The 19591-nt window shown below is 41.5% G+C and overlaps 1 protein-coding gene across 4 annotated transcripts in view; it reads right to left on the reverse strand.

The window, feature by feature from the left end:
- Positions 1–229: 229 nt before the first annotated feature.
- SMPD3 (sphingomyelin phosphodiesterase 3) overlaps positions 230–19591 on the reverse strand; it is a 187202-nt gene continuing 167840 nt past the window's right edge. For all 4 annotated transcript variants that reach the window (XM_075281792.1, XM_075281796.1, XM_075281793.1 and 1 more), the window contains 5 exons: positions 19114–19269; positions 12270–12359; positions 5991–6054; positions 1193–1355; positions 230–1071 (listed from right to left, as the gene is read on the reverse strand). In XM_075281792.1, coding sequence (XP_075137893.1) covers positions 970–1071; positions 1193–1355; positions 5991–6054; positions 12270–12359; positions 19114–19269 — 575 coding nt within the window. In that variant the 3' untranslated portion in view covers positions 230–969. The remainder of the gene's footprint in view (positions 1072–1192; positions 1356–5990; positions 6055–12269; positions 12360–19113; positions 19270–19591) is intronic.

The following is a 19591-nucleotide window of genomic DNA, read 5'->3' on the forward strand; positions in this document are numbered from 1 at the left end:
GGACAGTATGTGACTGGGAGGCAGAGACAACTAGCATCATAGATAACCATACTGCTAGGAGTCCTGCTCCAACACGAAGTTCAATCTGGTAAATCTGGCTAACACAAGGTCTGAGTTTCACGGGTGAAACCCGGTCGTGTGCAGCTACCCTTAATAAATTCCTTCCACTATGTGGCAGCGCTCTTGGTTTCACAACAGCGAGAGCCACAAGTTGGAGATCACTGACTAGTCAATAGAATCCATGTTGATAAAAGCAGAGTGATATTTTATTGTGTTTTTTTTCTATAACCATTGAAAAAAAGAGTAAAGAAATTCTAGCAAAGCCATTAAAAAAGTATTAGCCAATTATGGAAAGTTTCATAATTTGCAGTTCATGTTCTTGGATGTATCCCTTTAAAATTGTCCAGGTGAAATTGGCAGTTTTTCTTTTTCAAAACATATTTTGTTGTTTTTTTGTGTTTTCATTTTTTTATGCAGAGCCTCATGCAATTATAGCGCATGCGAGTGGAGCTGTTCAGAACTACAACAAGAGCCTAAAAGTAAAAAGGTAAATGGTCCTCATTTTTTTTTTTAGATATACAAAGATTATGCCAAAAAGAAAAAAAAAATTAAAAATAAACATAGAACAGCATATCACGGTTACAAACTAAATTGTGCTATATAGTGGTATAAAAACATCATGGTAAGAATGGCACTGGATCTGTTCTAGTTCTTCTTAATCTGATAACCACAGAGAGTGTGGCTGGCCGGCTGCGGGATCTGCTGTGGTACCCAGTGGCACCAGTGAGGAAGCCTCTGAACTCTCTTCCTATCCACCTCCTTCACGCAGTACAAATGGTGGAGGACACCAGTGGTTCCATCAGGATACTGGAGAAATCAGCCTGCTCCAGATTCTGGGGCTTGGAGGAACCCTCTAGGCCATACTGTATGTACTTTCCCCATTAATACTGGCATAGTCCACAGTCCTGCTTAAGACTCCTCTTCCCCGGTAGAAACAATCAGTCGCATTGCTACTGGCACATGATCTGTTAGTCCAGCTAGCTGTGTAATAAAACTGTATTCTTCAATTTCCTAAAATGAGAAAAGAATATTACTTTTCTGTAGATATCTATATAGCATTGTAAACAAGAAACCATGTAGTACTGAAACACATATATAGAAAGAACAGTAACACACAAATTCAGGTACTTACCACTTTCCATTCCATATTGAGTCCCTCCTCTGAATACAGCATATAATCAATTCTGCGCCCGCTGCCCTTCAGTGGAACCTTTCTCCCTTTATGGTTGGGACAATGGTTCTTGCTGGTGGGATATACCACATATTCCTTCCTGCCGTCTTCATTTTCTAGGACTCTAGAAGATAAGAAGTTGTCTTGTGTTACCTATTGTTGTATATTTGCATCCTTTGACGTCGTCATGCTTGCCTGGCTAGAATGGTTGGATGCATCATAGAAATGGGGACTGGCAAATATGTCAGAAAGTGGTGCTTTTTTAGAGCACTAGATATATGCCAGCTATATGTATCTTAATATTTTAGAGAACACAGTATGGCACTATTTTTGGAGGGATATGGCATGTTTGTTTATGATGACTGTGCGTATAAACAGATGGCATTGTGGCTACATCATTGGGTGGAGAAACCAGCAGCATATTGCAACAACAACAGGTCAGGCATTTATGTTGCTACAAAGCTTTAAGGCTGGGGGTACATGTTGTGTACTAGCAGTGGGTTAGCTGCTGCGAAACCGCCAGTACCGAACTCTGCTGTGAAATACAGTAGCAGTATAGTGCTTTAAAAAAAAATCTCATCCACACAATAAAGAAAGAAACCTGCAGGGCAAAATGTCATATGCTGAAGGTTACAAACATGCGGTGTTGCAATGCAAGGCCAGTAGCCCTGGGAATCATAGCTGAAACCGGTGGTACAAGCAAACCATGGACCAGCCACATGGGAATTCTCCAAAATGAGTCTGCTGGTTATTTATTTTAGTCGTCACATGGTCCATCTCCAATCCTTCACTGCTTTTCTATTTAATTATAAATTGCTGATCACATTGTTCTACATTTACCTGATGGGCCCTAAGGGTTGATTCAGGGACTCTGTTCCCCATTCACATAAAATAGGTGGAGAGAAAAGTCCTGCAAGTAGGACTTTTCTCTCTCCCGATTTCAGGCAGAAACTGGGTGGCAACCCAGTTGGCCCCATTATAGTCTATGGGGTCCATGGGTTTCCACGAGTAACCACTTTTTAAGCAGGTAGGGTTTCCTTTTTTCGGGTTCCCAAGCAGACTTGAACAACGGAAACTCAACGCTAGTGTGAACCTAGCGTAAGCTACCATTTCTTACCCGGTCCCTAAGCCATACTTTTTATTCTATTCCTTAGAAGCTGACCCCTACAACCAGAAGTTACACTTTCTTCCACTGTATATTCAGATACCAGCTGGTTACATCTCATACAGCTTCAGTTATATAACCCTATGTCACCCCTATTTCCTCATAAATTGTAAGCTCTTGAAAACAGGGCCCTCACTCCTATTGTTTAATATGTAAATTATTTAGCTATATTGTAATCTCTGACATTGTTTTTCATGTACCTTCTGATTTGCAAAGTGCTGTGGAATATGTTGGGCCATATAAATAAAACTATTATTATTTTAGATCATTCAATTGTTGCAGTGCTCTGGCTTCATTGTTGCTAAGCTTATCCAAGTTATCAACCAAATAATGTATGTAGTGCTTGCTGACGTTGGGATGGTGCATAGAGCTTTTCCCATCAGGACTAGATAACTACCTGTTTACATCATTGTATATAGCAATAACTGAGCATGTGTACCAATATATGGAGAATGGTGGAGTAGCCAGGGAGAGCGCTGAGAAAAGAAGAATGAAGGGGAGTAAACAGCAGCATAATATTAAGCTCCTGAGCCACAATGCAAAATCTGTATCAGGCCATTAAAGGGATTATCCAGCTTCCACAAATTATCTGCAATTACATCTACGACAGTGCTAAATACTGTTCCCTTGTGCACCCTGTGCTTGGCTTTATTTTACTTGAGACTCCTTATTGAGACTGTTATTTACATGCAATGAATCTGTGAACAAACTACATTTCCCATGATGCTTCTGCCTGCTCTCCCCTCCAATAAAATCACAGATAATAAATCATGCTCACATCCGAGGTCACATGATGTTTCAGAGAGAGAGAGCAGGCAGATTTATCCAAGGGTGAGCTTCAAATTTTTTCATAATTTTTCTCATAGAGCTCACAATGTACATTTTTCCCTATCAGTATGTCTTTTTTGGAATATGGGATGGAAATCCATGCAAACACGGGGAGAACATATAAACTCCTTGCAGATGGTTTTATGCCCTTGGTGGGATTTGAACACCAGGACTCCAGCGCTGCAAGGCTGCAGTGCTAACCACTGAGCCACCGTGTGGCCCCTTGAGCTTCAAATTTTAACACCAGGTTCCCAGTGGGATATTATGCCGTGATTGTAAATCTGACCATCCCCCTTTTTCAAATCCATTCCCTCTGAGTCTCTCACTGAGTAATGATAACCTACAGTAATGGCAATGCCGCTAAAGTACTCTTTTTATGTGGCACATAGTACGTGTCCCCACATGATTATAAAACCTCAACGGTAATGAACCCCACATAGTGCCTCCCCACAGTATGATGCCCCAAAGGGCCTCTAGAGAGTATGATGCCCTCTTAACACATCCCATACCATTTGATGCATCGGAGCAACACCCCTGTGGTAGTGTCCATTTAGTGTCATCACACAGAATAATGGTCCCTAAGTGCCTTCACACAGTGATTTATCTTAGAGTCTCCAACATAGCATGATGTTCCTTGTACGAAATTTCATTTGTGCCTCCTGCATGGTATAATGTCCCACAGATCCCAACTTAGCTCTCCATATATAGTAAAGAGCCCCCACAGAGTATTATACACCCTTGATTCTGACACATAGTATAATGCCCCCTTAGGGTCCGCATATAGTATTATTCACTATTTGCCCCTCCCAAACAGTATAATGTCACAGGATAAAGCCCTCTTAGTGCCCCCACACAATACATTTGTTCCAACAAGTATACTACTCCCTTTATGCATCCCACATAGTATAATGCTCCCCTAGTCCTTCTGCATATCATGATGCCTTCTTAGTGATTTAACACTATTCCTGTAGTACTCCCACACAATATAATGCAGCCTTAAAGTCCACACATTATAATATACCGTTAGTTTCTCCTACACAGGATAAAGTCTGCTTAGTCCCCATACACAGTATAATGCCCCTGTAGTGCCCCACATAGTAAATTTCACAAAGAAAATGACCCCTTAGCCTCCCACACAGTAAATTTCTTCCTTAGTGCATCTAATAAGTACAGTATAGTACTCTCTTTGTGCATTCCACACAGTATAATGCAGTGTTAGTGTTCTGCACAACATCATGCCCCCAAGTGTTCCGCCACAGTACGAATCTCCCACACAGTATAATACAACCTTAGTTCCCACACATTATAATACCCCCTTGGTTAACCATGTCCCAACTTTCTAAATTAGTAATTTTTCTTCAAATGAAATAGATAAATGTTAATCTTCTGATATGTGTTCTGTGTTCTATGTGAATGAGATATGAGATTTCCAAACCATTGTATTCTTGTTTTCTTTATTTTTTCTGCATGGTCTTTCTAGAATTGGGGTTGTACTGTCCAGTAGATAAATAACTGCTCATTGTATGCCATGCACTTGCTGTGCACTGGGATTACTAGGTCTGCCTACCTGTTGCTATGTCAATACAAGCTTCTTTTTTTCAGGCCGAAATACCGTTGGTGCATATGGCATAGTGGCCCCTGCACAGAGTATTGTTCCTCATAGTGGCCCCTGCACACAGTTTGATGCCCCATAGTGGCCCTTGCACACAGTATTATGCCACATTGTGGACACCCATGAACAATTATTATACTCTGGGGTCTTTTCAGACCCCAGAGTGCAAATTGGAGACTCAAGGGAGGTGATAAACATAAAAAAACATACTTCTCCCTGGGCTCCGGCGCACACCTTGGTGATTTCGGCCAACTTCAATAATGGATCAGACATCACCGGACTCAGGCAAGCGTTGTGATGCATAATGATGCTGGCCTGGGCCACGTGACATCTGTGACGTCACTAAGTAGGCCCAAAACCTGCCAGAGCATAGGAGAGGTAAATTACAGTGTTTTTAATGTTCCTTAACCTCTCCTAACCCTCCGATCATTACAGTATATTCCCCAAAGTATAATGATAATGTTGTGGGGTTCACGGGCCCGCAGCTTCATTTACCGATCCTGGCTCCTGCTCATAGCCTCTGCAGAATAAGAAGCGCCGATGTCTGTGAGCAAGAGCCATTATCGGTAAGTAAATAGGGCCCGTTACCTGCTAGAGTTACTCCAGCAGGTAATGGACTATTAAAAGAAAACAAAAATGCAGGGGTAGCTGCTGCTGCCGGGCCCCCTAATGTCCCGGGCCCTGTGGTAGCTGCTACCGATGCTACCCCGGTAGTTACACCCCTGGTCTTCAGCGATTTGAGTCCATCCCTGCCTTCTAGGCTTAGTTCACACGTAAATTATTTGTAGCTTATTTTGGACCTTGCCTGCTTTTTGTGGAACGTCTTTTTGTAAAAATCACTTCCAAAAGGTTCCAGGCGCTGTGTTCACACTGTGCATTTTTTAAATCAATAACTGTATGCCCTTTTAATTTGCAGTAATGAGTAGCAAAGTTTACTGTGAGTAGCACATATTACGTTACCAGTTAACCAGAGAGTTTCAATGTAATTGTCTTTAGCTTACAGGTGAAATGTATAGTAGCATGCACTACTTGTTACTGCAATTAAAAAGCATGAAAATTTTATATAAAAAGAAAAACCCAAACCACCCAGCCTAATTGAAATGATCCAAAACACCCACGGTCACTGTGTTACATGATGATGGTTAGTCACTCACTTCTGTAGATTGTCAGGGGTGCACACCTCCTCATCATAAAGACCTTCAGGATCCAGCAGTGTTCCTGGAAAAACAGAAATTCATATATGAACTGAGTGCAATCTATGGCTATTGTGCTAGTCTGGTGTGACCTCCTTCATAGTATACTTCACAGCACTCACAATTATAAGGAGGGAGCTGAATAACTGAAGAAATAAACAAGTTATTGTAGTTCACAGCAGTCAATAAATTGATAGTTGCATCCATCCTACTTCAGTAGGACCATTTACACACCAAGCATTTTAAACGGAAATAAGGCCTTATACACACTCAACTCTGAAATACAATGAACGTGGTGTTCCAGGAGTCAACGGAAGTTTCCTGACTCTCTCTCCGTTTCCCCTTTCCCTCCCCTCTCCCGTGTATACGTGTCCCCCTGTGCCCTCCTGTCTCCTCCTCCTCCTCTCTTTTTTCTCTTTTCTACCTTTGTCGTTGCTCTATCTCTTCTCACTTATTTTGGCATTGTTCCTTTATCCACACACATGCTTTTGCATTTTGTATTATGCCTTTGGTTTTATGTTAAAACTGATTACACCTAAAATACAATGAACATAGTCTAATAGTTTACATACGTGTACGAAACCTGTACAAATTTCTATTTCACCCCTGGGGTGCTTTACGACTTGCTAATAGAGATGAGCGAGTATATTCGAACGAATGCCTCCCCTCCATAGATATTGGTGTTAAAAAAAAGGCGCCAGGGGAGGTTGGAGGGGAATCGAATATTTCCCACGTTTCCACGTGGTATTTGACTGAGTACACCAATAACTATGTAAATGGAGGTATTCAATAGAATACTATTTGCTCATCTCTACTTGCTAATATGCTTCAAAGGAGCGCTGATGAGGTTTCGACAAAGGAAATGCTCTACTTTGTCGAGCACAATCTTAGATGCAAAGATCAGGGCCTCGTTGGTAATTGAAGCATATTAATAAATTGTAGATCATATGTCAGGGCATGTATTGAAATACCTTTCTATATCTACTACAGACTGATGATAATTCAGGAACTAAGCACCATCAGCAGCAGGTATTATCTGTCACATGTAGCTGACACCATGTTGCAGTGCCCAAGTAAAATCTCGCAGTCAGCAGCAACTGTAACAAGAGACATGCATATGGACACTGGCAATAGCCTTGTAAAGTCCCCCATAAGACCTCTGGCGGTTATCACATCTCATCTTCATTCCATAATCACACTGAAGAGATAGGCATAACATACTAGTGGCTGGGGAAAAAAGGAATTTGGGAAAAACAGGAATTCAAATTTTGTTTCTTGACAGAAAAAAACAAAAACTGGGGTTCTTTTTCTTGCTCAAGAAATTTTCTAGTTTAATTTATATCCCAAGTTATGTTACATCAGTGTACTTGTAGGGTTGCTACTTTCCAAAAGATGGTGCTAGAAGCACAGCTTTCCTTCTTCCACCTACTAGAAATAATTTAAGAAGGATTATATAGGGAAGAAGGATTATAATAGACTGGCCTTTCCCTCACCCTTCTCCACCATTACATCCATTGTTTCTAAGTGGCCCACACTTTCAGTTTTAAATTTCTTTTAATTTGGTAGGAGAATATTTCTGTTGTCCCAGTTATTTGTTCTGTCTCCCCCATTCCACCTCCAATTTTATTACTTGGCCCCAGGTTACTATGTATGCTATTTTTCCCTTCTACCTTCTTATAATGTAACCATGAACAGTCTCCATTTTAATGAGATCCTGTCACGTGTCACCCAATGGCCTCATTGGATACCCTAACCTTTTAGGGTATCACACGGAGTAACGCGGCGCTGATTCTGGCACGATAACTTGCATAAAAATCAGCGCTGCAAAACGGAATCCCATTGACTTCAATGTGTTACACTCGTTAAACGGAACCCATTGAAGTCAATGGGATTCTGTTTTGCAGCGCTGATTCTTACATGAGTTATCATGCCAGAATCAGCGCCGCGTTACTCTGTGTGAAAGCATTTTGGTGTTTTAGTTATTCAAATTTGTTACATTGCTTTAAAGATATACTGTATATACTCGAGTATAAGCCGAATTTTTCAGCCCAGTTTTTGGGCTGAAAAAGGCCCCCTCGGCTTATACTCGAGTCAGCAAAAAAAAATAAAAAAAAAAAAATTTTTTTTTTTTTAGAAGGGGTGTGTGTGTGTGTGTGTCTCTATAACCAGCCACAATATCAATGTATAGAATCTCCCATAAAATAGTGGAATTTTTTTTTTTTTTTTTTTTTAAATAAAAGTTCTAAATCCCTCCTTTCCATAGAATACATACAAAAGTAGAAAATGACAGTGAAGCATCTACACATTAGGTATGCCTGTGTCTGAGTGTGCCCGGTCTACTGAATATAGGGTATCTGCAGTGCTCCTGTTCCGTCGAGAAGGGGTTAATAGGAGCAAATTTTTGAAATTTTCCAGTAGCTGCTGCATTTCCCCCCTAGGCTTATACTCGAGTCAATAAGTTTTCCCAGTTTTTTGTGGTAAAATTAGGGGCCTCGGCTTATATTCGGGTCGGCTTATACTAGAGTATATACGGTAAGCCTCAAGTGTTTACGCAAAATAGGGTCTATCATTAACCAACTAGGCAGTAGCACTGTTTCTCTAAGGGCATGGGATTATATGACGTACCATTAACCATTAATACTCATACCTATCATGAACATCAATATTTGACACAATGCTTAAATGGCCCATGTTGTGGAAAAGCTGCTTTTTTTGTTGCACAATTTGCTACTGTTTTTTGAGCCAAAGCCAGGAGTGGATTGAGCAGAAGGGAGAAGTAAAAAACTTCCTATATATTTCCCATTCCTTTAGTAGCCTTTCTTGACTTTGGCTCAAAAATCTGCAGCAAAATCTGCAACAAAAACAGCTTTATTTCCACAACGTTAGACCTCAGGCTTAAGTGGGTCAGCTTTCCATTTTTCAGGTCCCAAGCAGACCCGAAGAACAGAAAGCGTGACGCTAATGTGAACCTAGAGTCAGTTGATAAAATTAACAGTTCTAGGATAACTTCTAGGATATAATAATTGAGAAACAAGTCGATGTAGTTTGGCCAACACCACGCTGTTCTTATCTGTCCAGGTTCTTATCTCAGAGTTTATATGCAGAAACAACTAAGGCGCTGTTCTTCTCTTATCATCCAAGAAAATATACCTCTTGATAAATTATGTGAGAGGTGTAGTTTCCAATATTAGGTCACTTTTTGGGGGTTTGCACTGCACTGATACTTTAAGAGCTCTACAAATGCGACATGGCACCCAAAAAATATTGCAGCAAAATCTGACCATTAAAAGTCACAAAGCGTTCTTACCATTTCGAGCCCCGCCATGTATCCATATAGCAGTTTACAACCACCAATGGTACATTGTGAAAATGAAAAATTGGGGCCAACAAAATGTTTCATTGAAAAAAAAGTAATTTTTCATTTTCGCATCCAAATGTGAATAATCACTATGAAACACATACAGGGTCAAAATGCTCACCGTACGGGGGCAACACGGTGGCTCAGTGGTTAGCACTGCAGCCTTGCAGCGCTTGAATCCTGGTTTCGAATCCTGCCAGGAACAACATCTGCAAGGAGTTTGTATGTTTGTATGTTCTCCCCGTGTTTGCATGGATTTCCTCCAATTCTACAAAGACATACTGATAGGAAAAAAAAAAAAAAAAGTACATTGTGATCCCTATATAGGGCTCACAATCTATATGAAAAAAAATGCTCACTGTACTCCTTAATAAATTCCTTAAAGGGGTTGGCCACTTTCAGACCAATATTGACAAACAAATGTACAATAAAAAGATATACAATTTTCCAATATTCTTACTGTATCAATTCTTCACGGTTTTCTAGATTTCGGCTTGCTGTCATTCATTCTGTTACTTATAGAGGATAAAAGTCTGAGTGGAAAACTGTGAGGAATTGATACAGAAAGTATATTGAAAAATTGTATATCTTTTTATTGTACATTTGTTTGTCAATATTGGTCTGAAAGTGGCCAACCCCTTTAAGGGGTGTGATTTCCAAAATGGGGTCACTTTCTGGTAGGTTCCATTGTACTGCTACTTAAGGAGCTCTACAAATTAAAGACATGGCATGGCATAGCATGGCAAACGGAAATTAGCTCTCCATCCATTCCAATACCTGCCATGTACCCATACCACCATTTATGACCAAAAACTGTAGTATTGCCGTGTTCAAGACAAATTGTGCAACACACTGCGGGGAGCTTTTTCTCCTTTAACTTTGTGAAAATGAAAGTGAAAAAACATTTTATTGGAAACAAAGTAATTTTTCATTTTCAGTTCCAATGTTAATAAATTCTTTGAAATATCTGTGTGGTCAAAACGCTCCTACAACTCTTCATGTAGACCGGTATGACATTGGTCCTAATAATGTCAATCACAGGCCATCGCTGGGACACCGACATCTACTCAACTACGAACAGGAAAGCTTTTTCCTGCCAAAATCACCTCAGGAACATGACCATGGCTGTCAAAAATCCCATGTATTACCTTCCTAAAGGTCCAGGTTCCCTTGTTACATACATTACCTATACAAATATAAGGCAATAAAGGGGTTCCCAGGAACTTTAAATATATTTACATTTCTAGACAATTAAAAGTGAAGCTTTTTTGCCAATCTAAATAATTAAAGGGATTCTATCATTAGAATCCCTTTTGACGTAATACCATGTCGGAATAGCCTTAGGAAAGGCTATTCGTCCTCTATTTTCATAATTCTGCTCTGCACCGCCGTTCCATTGATATTCCGTTTTTTTCCCGGTATGTAAATGAGTCTCCAGACAGCACAGGGGGCGTTCCCTGGGCTGCCGGAAGACTCTCCAGCAATACCTCCATCTTCTTCAGCCGCACCTCTCTGCTGTGTCCTCCGTGTCATCATCGTCGGTCCGAGCCTGCATTCAGGATGGAAATCCCGCGCATGTTCAGTCGGCTCTGCCATTGGGCTTTGGGCAGAGCCAACTGCTCATGTCGGTTCAGCCATTTTACTGTGACCGTTCACACTCGTGTAAGCAGCCTCGGTAAAATAGCCGAATACACATGCGCAGTCGGAGGACACGGTGGAGAGGTGTGGCTGAAGTAGATGGAGGCATCGCTAGAGAGTCTTAAGGCAACACAGGGGAAATGCCCCCTGTGCTGTCTGGAGACTCATTTGCATACTGGGAAAAACCGGAACAACAACGGAACGGCGGCACAGGGCAGAATTATAAAGGAAGGGGACGAATAGCCTTTCTTATGGCTATTCCGATGTGGTATTACCTCAAAAAAGGATTCTAATGATAGAATCCCTTTAAGGATTCGTTAGAAATAATTGCAGAATTTTAAAGATTTTCTCTAACCAACTTAATGGTGTTTTGCCTTGATTGTTTACCAATGGATTTGACCATGAATTCGTGAACTATGTATCAATGCAGCAAAGCTATAACTCCTGTTTGTGAAACAGTCCCCTTGGATTTTTACATTAAGGCTCGATTCACACAAGCATGATGAACAGCATTACAGTCTATTGATTCCAATGGTGTTATTGACATGCCCTTTCATTTAACAGCCTGTTTTAACAGGTTGTCAAAAAATAGGACATGTTCTATTTTTGTCTGTTTCCGAGGATCCTTAAATAGACTTTCTCATGGCTGCCTTGAATCACAGTCGTCTTAGGAGAGCCTTGTTTTCTTTCTTCTTCACACATTTTTTAGTATTACACTTGTGAAGGGGAAGATGGTCCGGCTGGAGTGAGATACAATATTTATTCTTACTATTGGATCTGTGACTGTATCACTGCATAACTGAATGGCAGAAGGGGGCTCATAGTAAATTTTGCCAAGTTATAAGAGGAGACAGCTTCAGGCAGAGAGATGGGTAAAAATGCTGGCTTCTCTTCATGACTTGTTCCAATACTGGCGTGACCTGCCCCTACCTATCTGTCCGCATGACTAAAGTGTCTGTGAAACAGCATTTATTAATATTGATATATATATTTTGCAGTATTAAATAGTAAAGTGCATTTGATGTTCCATAATTTCTTTGTATGATCAGGATGATTAAATCCAGTCCTAAATAGTCAGGCATTCTATTCATTGTTGTTTATTTAATAACCAAACTCCCACTCATAACATAGTTCTATTATTGTTCTTTTTGTACTTTATTGTTATGTGCAGTACTCAGTACATCCTGCAGGTGGCACTAGTGTCAAATAGTTAGCACGTCTTTCAGCCATTACACAGCTCTCACCTATTGCCCAGGGCTTTTCTTCTCCAGGGCCCAGTCTGCACGGATCCTTATAATGTGTAAACAGGGTATGCTGCTGCTCCAGCTTATCTTCTGCAGAAGAACACATAGTATGTTGGTTAGACTCAGCGCTCTGTCTATTCAAAATGCATTTCCTTTTTCCAAGCTGGTCTAGACAGACCTGAAATGTGACACATTTCTGAGATGACCATTGCAAACAGCCCTCTGTAGTCACCCCCCCCCCCAACATACCTATCCATATATATCACAGCTACAAAGAAAATACTAAGCAGGTTAATGTGTACAGTTTACCTGTTTCTCTGCTTGCGATGAGTGCCCCCCTGTGTCTATACCCCCTAAGGCCATGATGGCGAACCTCACTCAGAGCTCTTTCTTTGGGCACCATCCGTGGACACAGATTTTACTGTGTGGGGGCCACTGTGGAGCAAATAGTACTGTGTGGGGGCCACTGTGGAGCTGATTGTACTGTGTGTGGGCCACTGTGAAGCAGATTGGACTGTGTGGGGACCACTGTGGAGCTGATTGTACTGTGTGTGGGCCACTGTGCAGCAGATTATACTGTGTGGGGACCACTGTGCAGCAGATTATACTGTGTGGGGGCCACTGTGGAGCTGATTGGACTGTGTGTGGGCCACTGTGAAGCAGATTGGACTGTGTGGGGACCACAGTGCAGAAGATTATACTGTATGGGGACCACTGTGCAGAAGATTATACTGTGTGGGGACCACTGTGCAGAAGATTATACTGTGTGTAGGCCACTGTGGAGCTGATTGTATTGTGTGGGAGTCACAGTGGAGCAGAAAGCTCTATAAAGCCCCATTTGCATGACCATATTTGTCAGGTCTGTAATTGTGTGCAATTGTGGATCTGCACATTATTAAGGTTAAATTACCGTGTTGGCACTTTGTGATAAATTAGTGGGATTTGGGTTGCAGTTTGGGCACTCGGCCTCTAAAAGGTTCGCCATCACTGCCCTAAGGTATATCTTTAAAGATATACGTAGATGTGATTCATCTATCTAGGCATATGTGGTTACCTAGAGAGACCTGCGGACCTATAGACCCATGTTGGCAAACCTATGGCACTCAGAGCCCTCTCTGTGGGCACCCATCTGTGGAAAAGATTGTACTGTGTGGGGTCATTTTGCAGCGGATTGTACTGTGTGGGGGCCACTGTGGAGCATATTGTACTGTGTGAGAGCCCCTCATTATTTATATCACACAGTATCTGTTTTATAGCAGACGTGATATTATTACAGGCTATAATAACATAGCATGGTCACTATAAAACAGATCCTGTGTGACGTAAATAGGGAACATTAATTGGTGAAAATTATGCCACATGCATACTTTTACCTTTCAGTACAAAGTTGTGTGAGGGGCAAGTATAGTCATGTATCTCTTATCCACCATTTTGTTCTATAAACTCTATTATTAATATGTCATCCATTTTGTATCCTAACACATATACTATGAGATGAGGTCACTGAGAGTGTGAAGCGATGCAGGCAGACTTTCAGTAGGCCATTTGTTCAGTTATCTCCAAGTGTGGAGTAGTCTGGCACCAGCAGGTCATCTTCTCTCTTTTTCCATGATATATACATCTAGGATGTTAGCTCACACATAAGTGTTTTGTATCTTTCTTGGTTTCATGAAAAAGTCCACCCCAGCTTGGAAAGTAATAAGAGATGTAAATTACATTAGGCCTCAGCCAATAGTCATGTGCCAGCCTTATCTTATAACTCTATAACCAATCATGTTATACTAATTAGAATAGCCAAGCCAGCTCTTTGTCTGAATTGTACTTAAACTACCTTTTCCCCCCATTAAAGCAGAACACTTTTGATATACAGAATGTGTGTGGTCAGTATTCTGTGTTCTCCGAACGCTCATACTCAACTTTCTCAGGTTAGGATACCGATGGCATTTACCCTGGGGCATTCTCCCCCAACAGTTGTTTTGTATCATTGAACCCTCTGTAACATCCCAATCACATGACCACAATTGTCCACAATTGTTGATCCGTACAGTATTAAAGTTAAATTGCTGTGTTGGCATTTGTGATAACTTACTGAGTTTTGGGTTGCAGTTTGGACACTCAGTTCACCATCACTGCTATAGACTATTTTTTCCGCATTTTTTAAAGGGATTCAATCAATTAAAAGGAATTTTTTCTCCCTGACATGTAGGAATAGCTTTAACAAAGGCTATTCTTCTCCTACCTTTATATGTCTTCTCCGCACTGCCGTTCGGTAGAAATCCCGTTTTTTTGTATGTAAATTAGTTCTCTCGCAGCACTGGGGTCAGTCCCCAGCGCTCAAACAGCACTGGGGGTGTCCCCAATGCTGCGAGAGAAATCTCCAGCGCTGCCTCTGTCTTCTTCTGGAACGGCCTCTCCCTGCACTGGCTTCAAACTTCTAGGCATGTGCAGTTGGCTCAGCCATTGGGAATGCCCGAGGCCCTATGGCTGAGCCGACTGCGCATACCCGCGGCAATTTTCCTGTGGCCGCTAACACAGTAAACTGGTGTAAGCAGCCATTTTCTTGTGGCTGCTTACAAAGCAAGATGGGGTAAGTGCCCACAAGAAAATGGCTGCGGGCCTCGGGCAGAGCCGACTGCGCACGCCTAGAAGTTTGAAGCCAGCGCCGAAAGGAGACACAGGGAGAGGCCATTCCAGGCGAAGATAAAGGCGGCGCTGGAGATTTCTCTCGCAGAATTAGGGACACCCCCAGTGCTGTTTGAGTGGTGGGGACCGCCCCCAGTGCTGCGAGAGAACTCATTTGCATACAGAAGAAAACCAGGATTTCTACCGAACGGCGGCGTGGAGAAGACATCTAAAGATAGGAGAAAAATAGCTTTTCTTAAGGCTATTCCTACGTGTTAGGGAGATAACATTGCATTTTAATGATAGAATCCCTACAAGTAGGTTTGGGATGGGAACCCCGAACAGAATACAGGCGCAGACATGAACATAACCTTACTGGGCAGTGTAACTAAATAGACTAAATAGCATAAGTAACATGTAAGCAATTAGATTAGGCACATTTTTATCCGCCCCCCCCCAAAATAACCATTACTTGAAAATACAAGTACTTCATAAATAAAGCCACATTTAAATCTGTAGACAATTAAAACTTGAACATGTTTGCAAATATGAATAATTAAACATTTTACAGAGTATTACATATTTTCTTTCGCTATCTTAGTAGTGACTGCTGTTGTCTTCATCGGTTGCTACTGGATATGACCAGGAATGATGGAACTTTCTGTGGGCTGGCACTTGTCAGTATCCCAGCCAAGATTTCCCTGTTGTGGACAGGTTATTAGGCTGGTTTTCTGACAAGTGCCAAGTCATAGAAAGTTCTTGTATTCATGGCTGTATCTATTGGCAAACGATCACTACAATAGGCTGTCGCCACTCTGTAAATGTAGTTACTTATACTTGCAAAAATGTTTAAATTTTCATTGTAAATGAGAAGGTTGAGGTTTGGGACAAACTCCCATCAGATGTAGCAGGAAATCAATAGTAAGTAAATTTAAAGAGTTTAGGATGAAAAATGTTTTTTCATATTCGGCTAGGGAAAGTGAAAAACAAAACAAAAAAACATACTTGCCTGTTCCCGGTTCCAGTGTCTCCCAGTGCGGTCCGGTCATGCTGCTCCACTGTTAGGTAGTGACGTCCTGTGGTCACATGTGGCAAGGACTTCCACCAGAAGAAAACACCAGAGCAGCAGGACCAGTCTGTGCTGGTAGGCAATGGAGCACCAGGGACAAGTGAGTGAGTTTTTTTTTTTTTAAATTATTTCCCTGGTTTAATATATTATAAAAAGAAAACCAAAAAAAAAAAAAAACCATCATGAACAACCCCTTTAAGCATGCCTGGGATTAACACATATCTAAGATAAAAAGGCAGGCTCGATGGGCCAAGTGGTCATTTTCAATCTTTGATGTTTCTATGTTAGACTAAGGCCCCACGGGATGTCCTGCAGCAAAAAAGCGCTGTGGGAAAAACCACAGCAGGAATGCATCGCGGTTCTTCCCGCAGTGCTTTAAACAGAAACTTTGCTGAGTTTTCCTCCATGGACATTGTTACAATTATACCTATGGGGAAACTGCTGGCATTTTTTTTAATTATGATTGACATGCTGCAATTTCCAAAACTGCGCTGGTTTTGGAAACCCTGGCGTATCCGCACTGCGGTTTTTACCGCAAAGTGGGCATGGGATTCACTAGAATCCCATCCACTTTATCTATACTATAAAATGTCCCATGGCCTTAAAGAGGTTATGCCATTATGAACACCTATCCCATATCCACAGGACAAGAGCGATAAGTGTCAGAATCCATTCCACCAAAAGTCCCCCCAAAGCCTCCTTGTAAATGGAGTGTGCTTGCCTTATCAGTGCTCCTAACACTTATATGGGACTGTAATCTCTGGCAGCGCCTGCAGCAATTTAGAATGGAGCAAGCACACTGGCATTACATTTACAAGGAGGCTTTAAGGAGACTTTTGTTCCCCTGTCCTCCTGATCACTGGGGAACCCATGATTGGTTCTCCAGAGATTGGACACTTATCCCTTATCCTGTGGATAGGGAATACATGTCCATAACTGCAAAACCCCTTTAAGCAGTTGGATTAGCAGTACCAGTGAACCAGTTTGCTTAGTCCAAGGTATGGCAGACGACATGACTGGTAACTGGTTCTATTTTTTTCTATAAAGCAAAAATAGAATTACATGTCTTCCAATTGCCTTCCCCCACTTCTCTTCCTACAACAACCCCATTGCAATGTACTTGGTTAAGGTATAATGCTATTTCATTAGTAATGACAATGCAAAGCATGATAAACTCATGGTGCTGTATGCATGCAATTTATTATTATTAGAATAGTAGCAGCCAATGATAGCAGCGATTGGAATGTTATTGGGACCTATGTACTCAGATTTAGACTAAGTAACAAAGAAGCAGCCAACATGGGTCCCCCACACCCAGGGGCGAGCGGCCACACCATGTATTAGTGGTGCATGGTATAGTACACTCACTAAGCTAAGTACAGATTGGCAGAGTACAACATCTAAAGCAGTCTATGCATATAATAAACCGGGTAGGGGTAGACTATATACCAAACTATACAGTTTATTATTATGTAGTTGCAGCGGGTGGCTGAGAAGACATCAATGTGCAGGGCGACTAGGATCCTCCCTACCCGTGCCTAACCTCGCTGATATCGCTATGGGTGCTCCAAACATCAGTCATATTGTGTTCATCTTTCTGCTTTCTGAGGCTGCTGCTATGTGAGCTTGTATTCCCAGGGACGTAGCTCAAGACAAGAACCAGCCAGCAGACCACTCTTGGACTGAAACAGTCCAAGGCAATGACTAGGAAGCAAGCTCATAGATTAAAAAAAAAAAAATGTGTTGAAGCAGTTTTAGAAATTTGTGGAATATGATGGTGCTATAAGTTAGCCACAAAAATAAAAAAAATAATAATAAAAAGTGTCAGGTAATATTTGCATGCAACTTTACAGTGGACCCACGAAATTAAATTTAGTGGTGGGCCCTAGGCAACCCAGTCTGGTACTGCATAGACTGTGTATAACCACAACTAATAACTGTCTTCTAGAGACCCATACACGATCATTAAGAAGGGGTGTTTGATTCTGTAACAGTATGTAAGAACAACCAATGTCTCCATGATTGTGGGTTTTGATGGAAGACTGGTACTCTGCCCATTCCTCTGTCCATGAATGACAAATGTCAGAAATTCAGAAATCTATACTAACTACTAAATATACTAAACTATAACCTGGTAATAATCCCAGCGTCATTGCTAAACAAAGGCCTCTTGGAAGGTCGGACATGAGGCTAAAGGGAGCAGCCATTATTGGGTTATTTCACTGGAATCCTGTCTTAAGACAGGCTTGCACATTCCAGTGAGCGCCCTCTATTGGTTTGCAACAATGAGGCAGCAACTGTCTTCCTAATTACATCATGGAAGGCGGATTTGCATATTCTTCCCATAGTTCCTTGCAAAGTGGAGTGCTAAAGGCTTAACAAGTCTCCACACACCTATATGGTGGTCTCTCCCTAAGGAGTGACAATATCCCCCGAACCCTGTCTAAGCCTCTCACCTCTACCAGGTTATAGTCCTCTCTACATCGGGCTGATGAGATCCAACCAGATCGAAACAGCTGTCCTCGATTGAGAGACTATAACCTGGTAATAATCCCAGCGTCATTGCTAAACAAAGGCCTCTTGGAAGGTCGGGCATGAGGCTAAAGGGAGCAGCCATTATTGGGTTATTTCACTGGAATCCTGTCTTAAGACAGGCTTGCACATTCCAGTGAGCGCCCTCTATTGGTTTGCAACAATGAGGCAGCAACTGTCTTCCTAATTACATCATGGAAGGCGGATTTGCATATTCTTCCCATATTAACTACTAAATAGTCTCATCCATTACATTAAGAATACATTATGAACTACTATACTACTATCATCCTTTTCAAGGCACCCAGACATAAGAATACTATAAATACCATTCGCTTTTATGGAATTCCATTTTGTTAAATCATAGTATAAACTAGTCTTGGAAACAGACATTAGACAGACACAATAGGTTACACACAAACATTTAGTCCAGTTAATAGGGCTGTTTTAGTCCTTTGCAATTGTTTTGCCTCAGTGAAAAATCTTGGCTGTGTGAATATGGCGTTTGTCACATGTGACAGGTTCTAAGACTCTCTGATGCAAGTTTTAATTTTCGGCACATTGATAGACCAGGATCAGTGCTTTTCTATGCTCCATACCATTGTACTTTAGGACGCTTACCTGATGAGCAGTTATCAAAGTTGAGGTCCCCACAGATTACATCAAAGGCCACCAGCTCCTCTGGATTTGCTGCACTAGAGGAGGAGGTAGATTTACGGAATTCTGACATCCACTCCAGGAGCAGGTCGAGCTGCTCACATCGGATCATTGCGTCCCCTGAGAAGAGAGAACAGATGTTATTTCTTGTGCCAATGTTTTGCATGCTTTGTGATTTGTATAGTATATTCAATTTACCAAAATACTAAGGAGACTAAGACAATAGTATTAATCAGAGTAAGTAACAATTCAACATGTCAGTCACTCACTGACCACCGTAACGCAAAGCTTTAGCCAGAGAACAGTGCTCTACATATAGTAGATTTCCCCAAAGCCAGTTTGCCATAGGTGCGTGTGTAAGGCGGTGTGGATACGTGTTTTAACCAAGTAGCTGTTCTCTGTTGACTCTACTTGTGATTCACGTGCAGTCTGACCAAAGTGC

The sequence above is a fragment of the Leptodactylus fuscus genome, chromosome 7 (assembly GCF_031893055.1).
Source record: "Leptodactylus fuscus isolate aLepFus1 chromosome 7, aLepFus1.hap2, whole genome shotgun sequence".
Lineage (NCBI taxonomy): Eukaryota > Metazoa > Chordata > Amphibia > Anura > Leptodactylidae > Leptodactylus > Leptodactylus fuscus.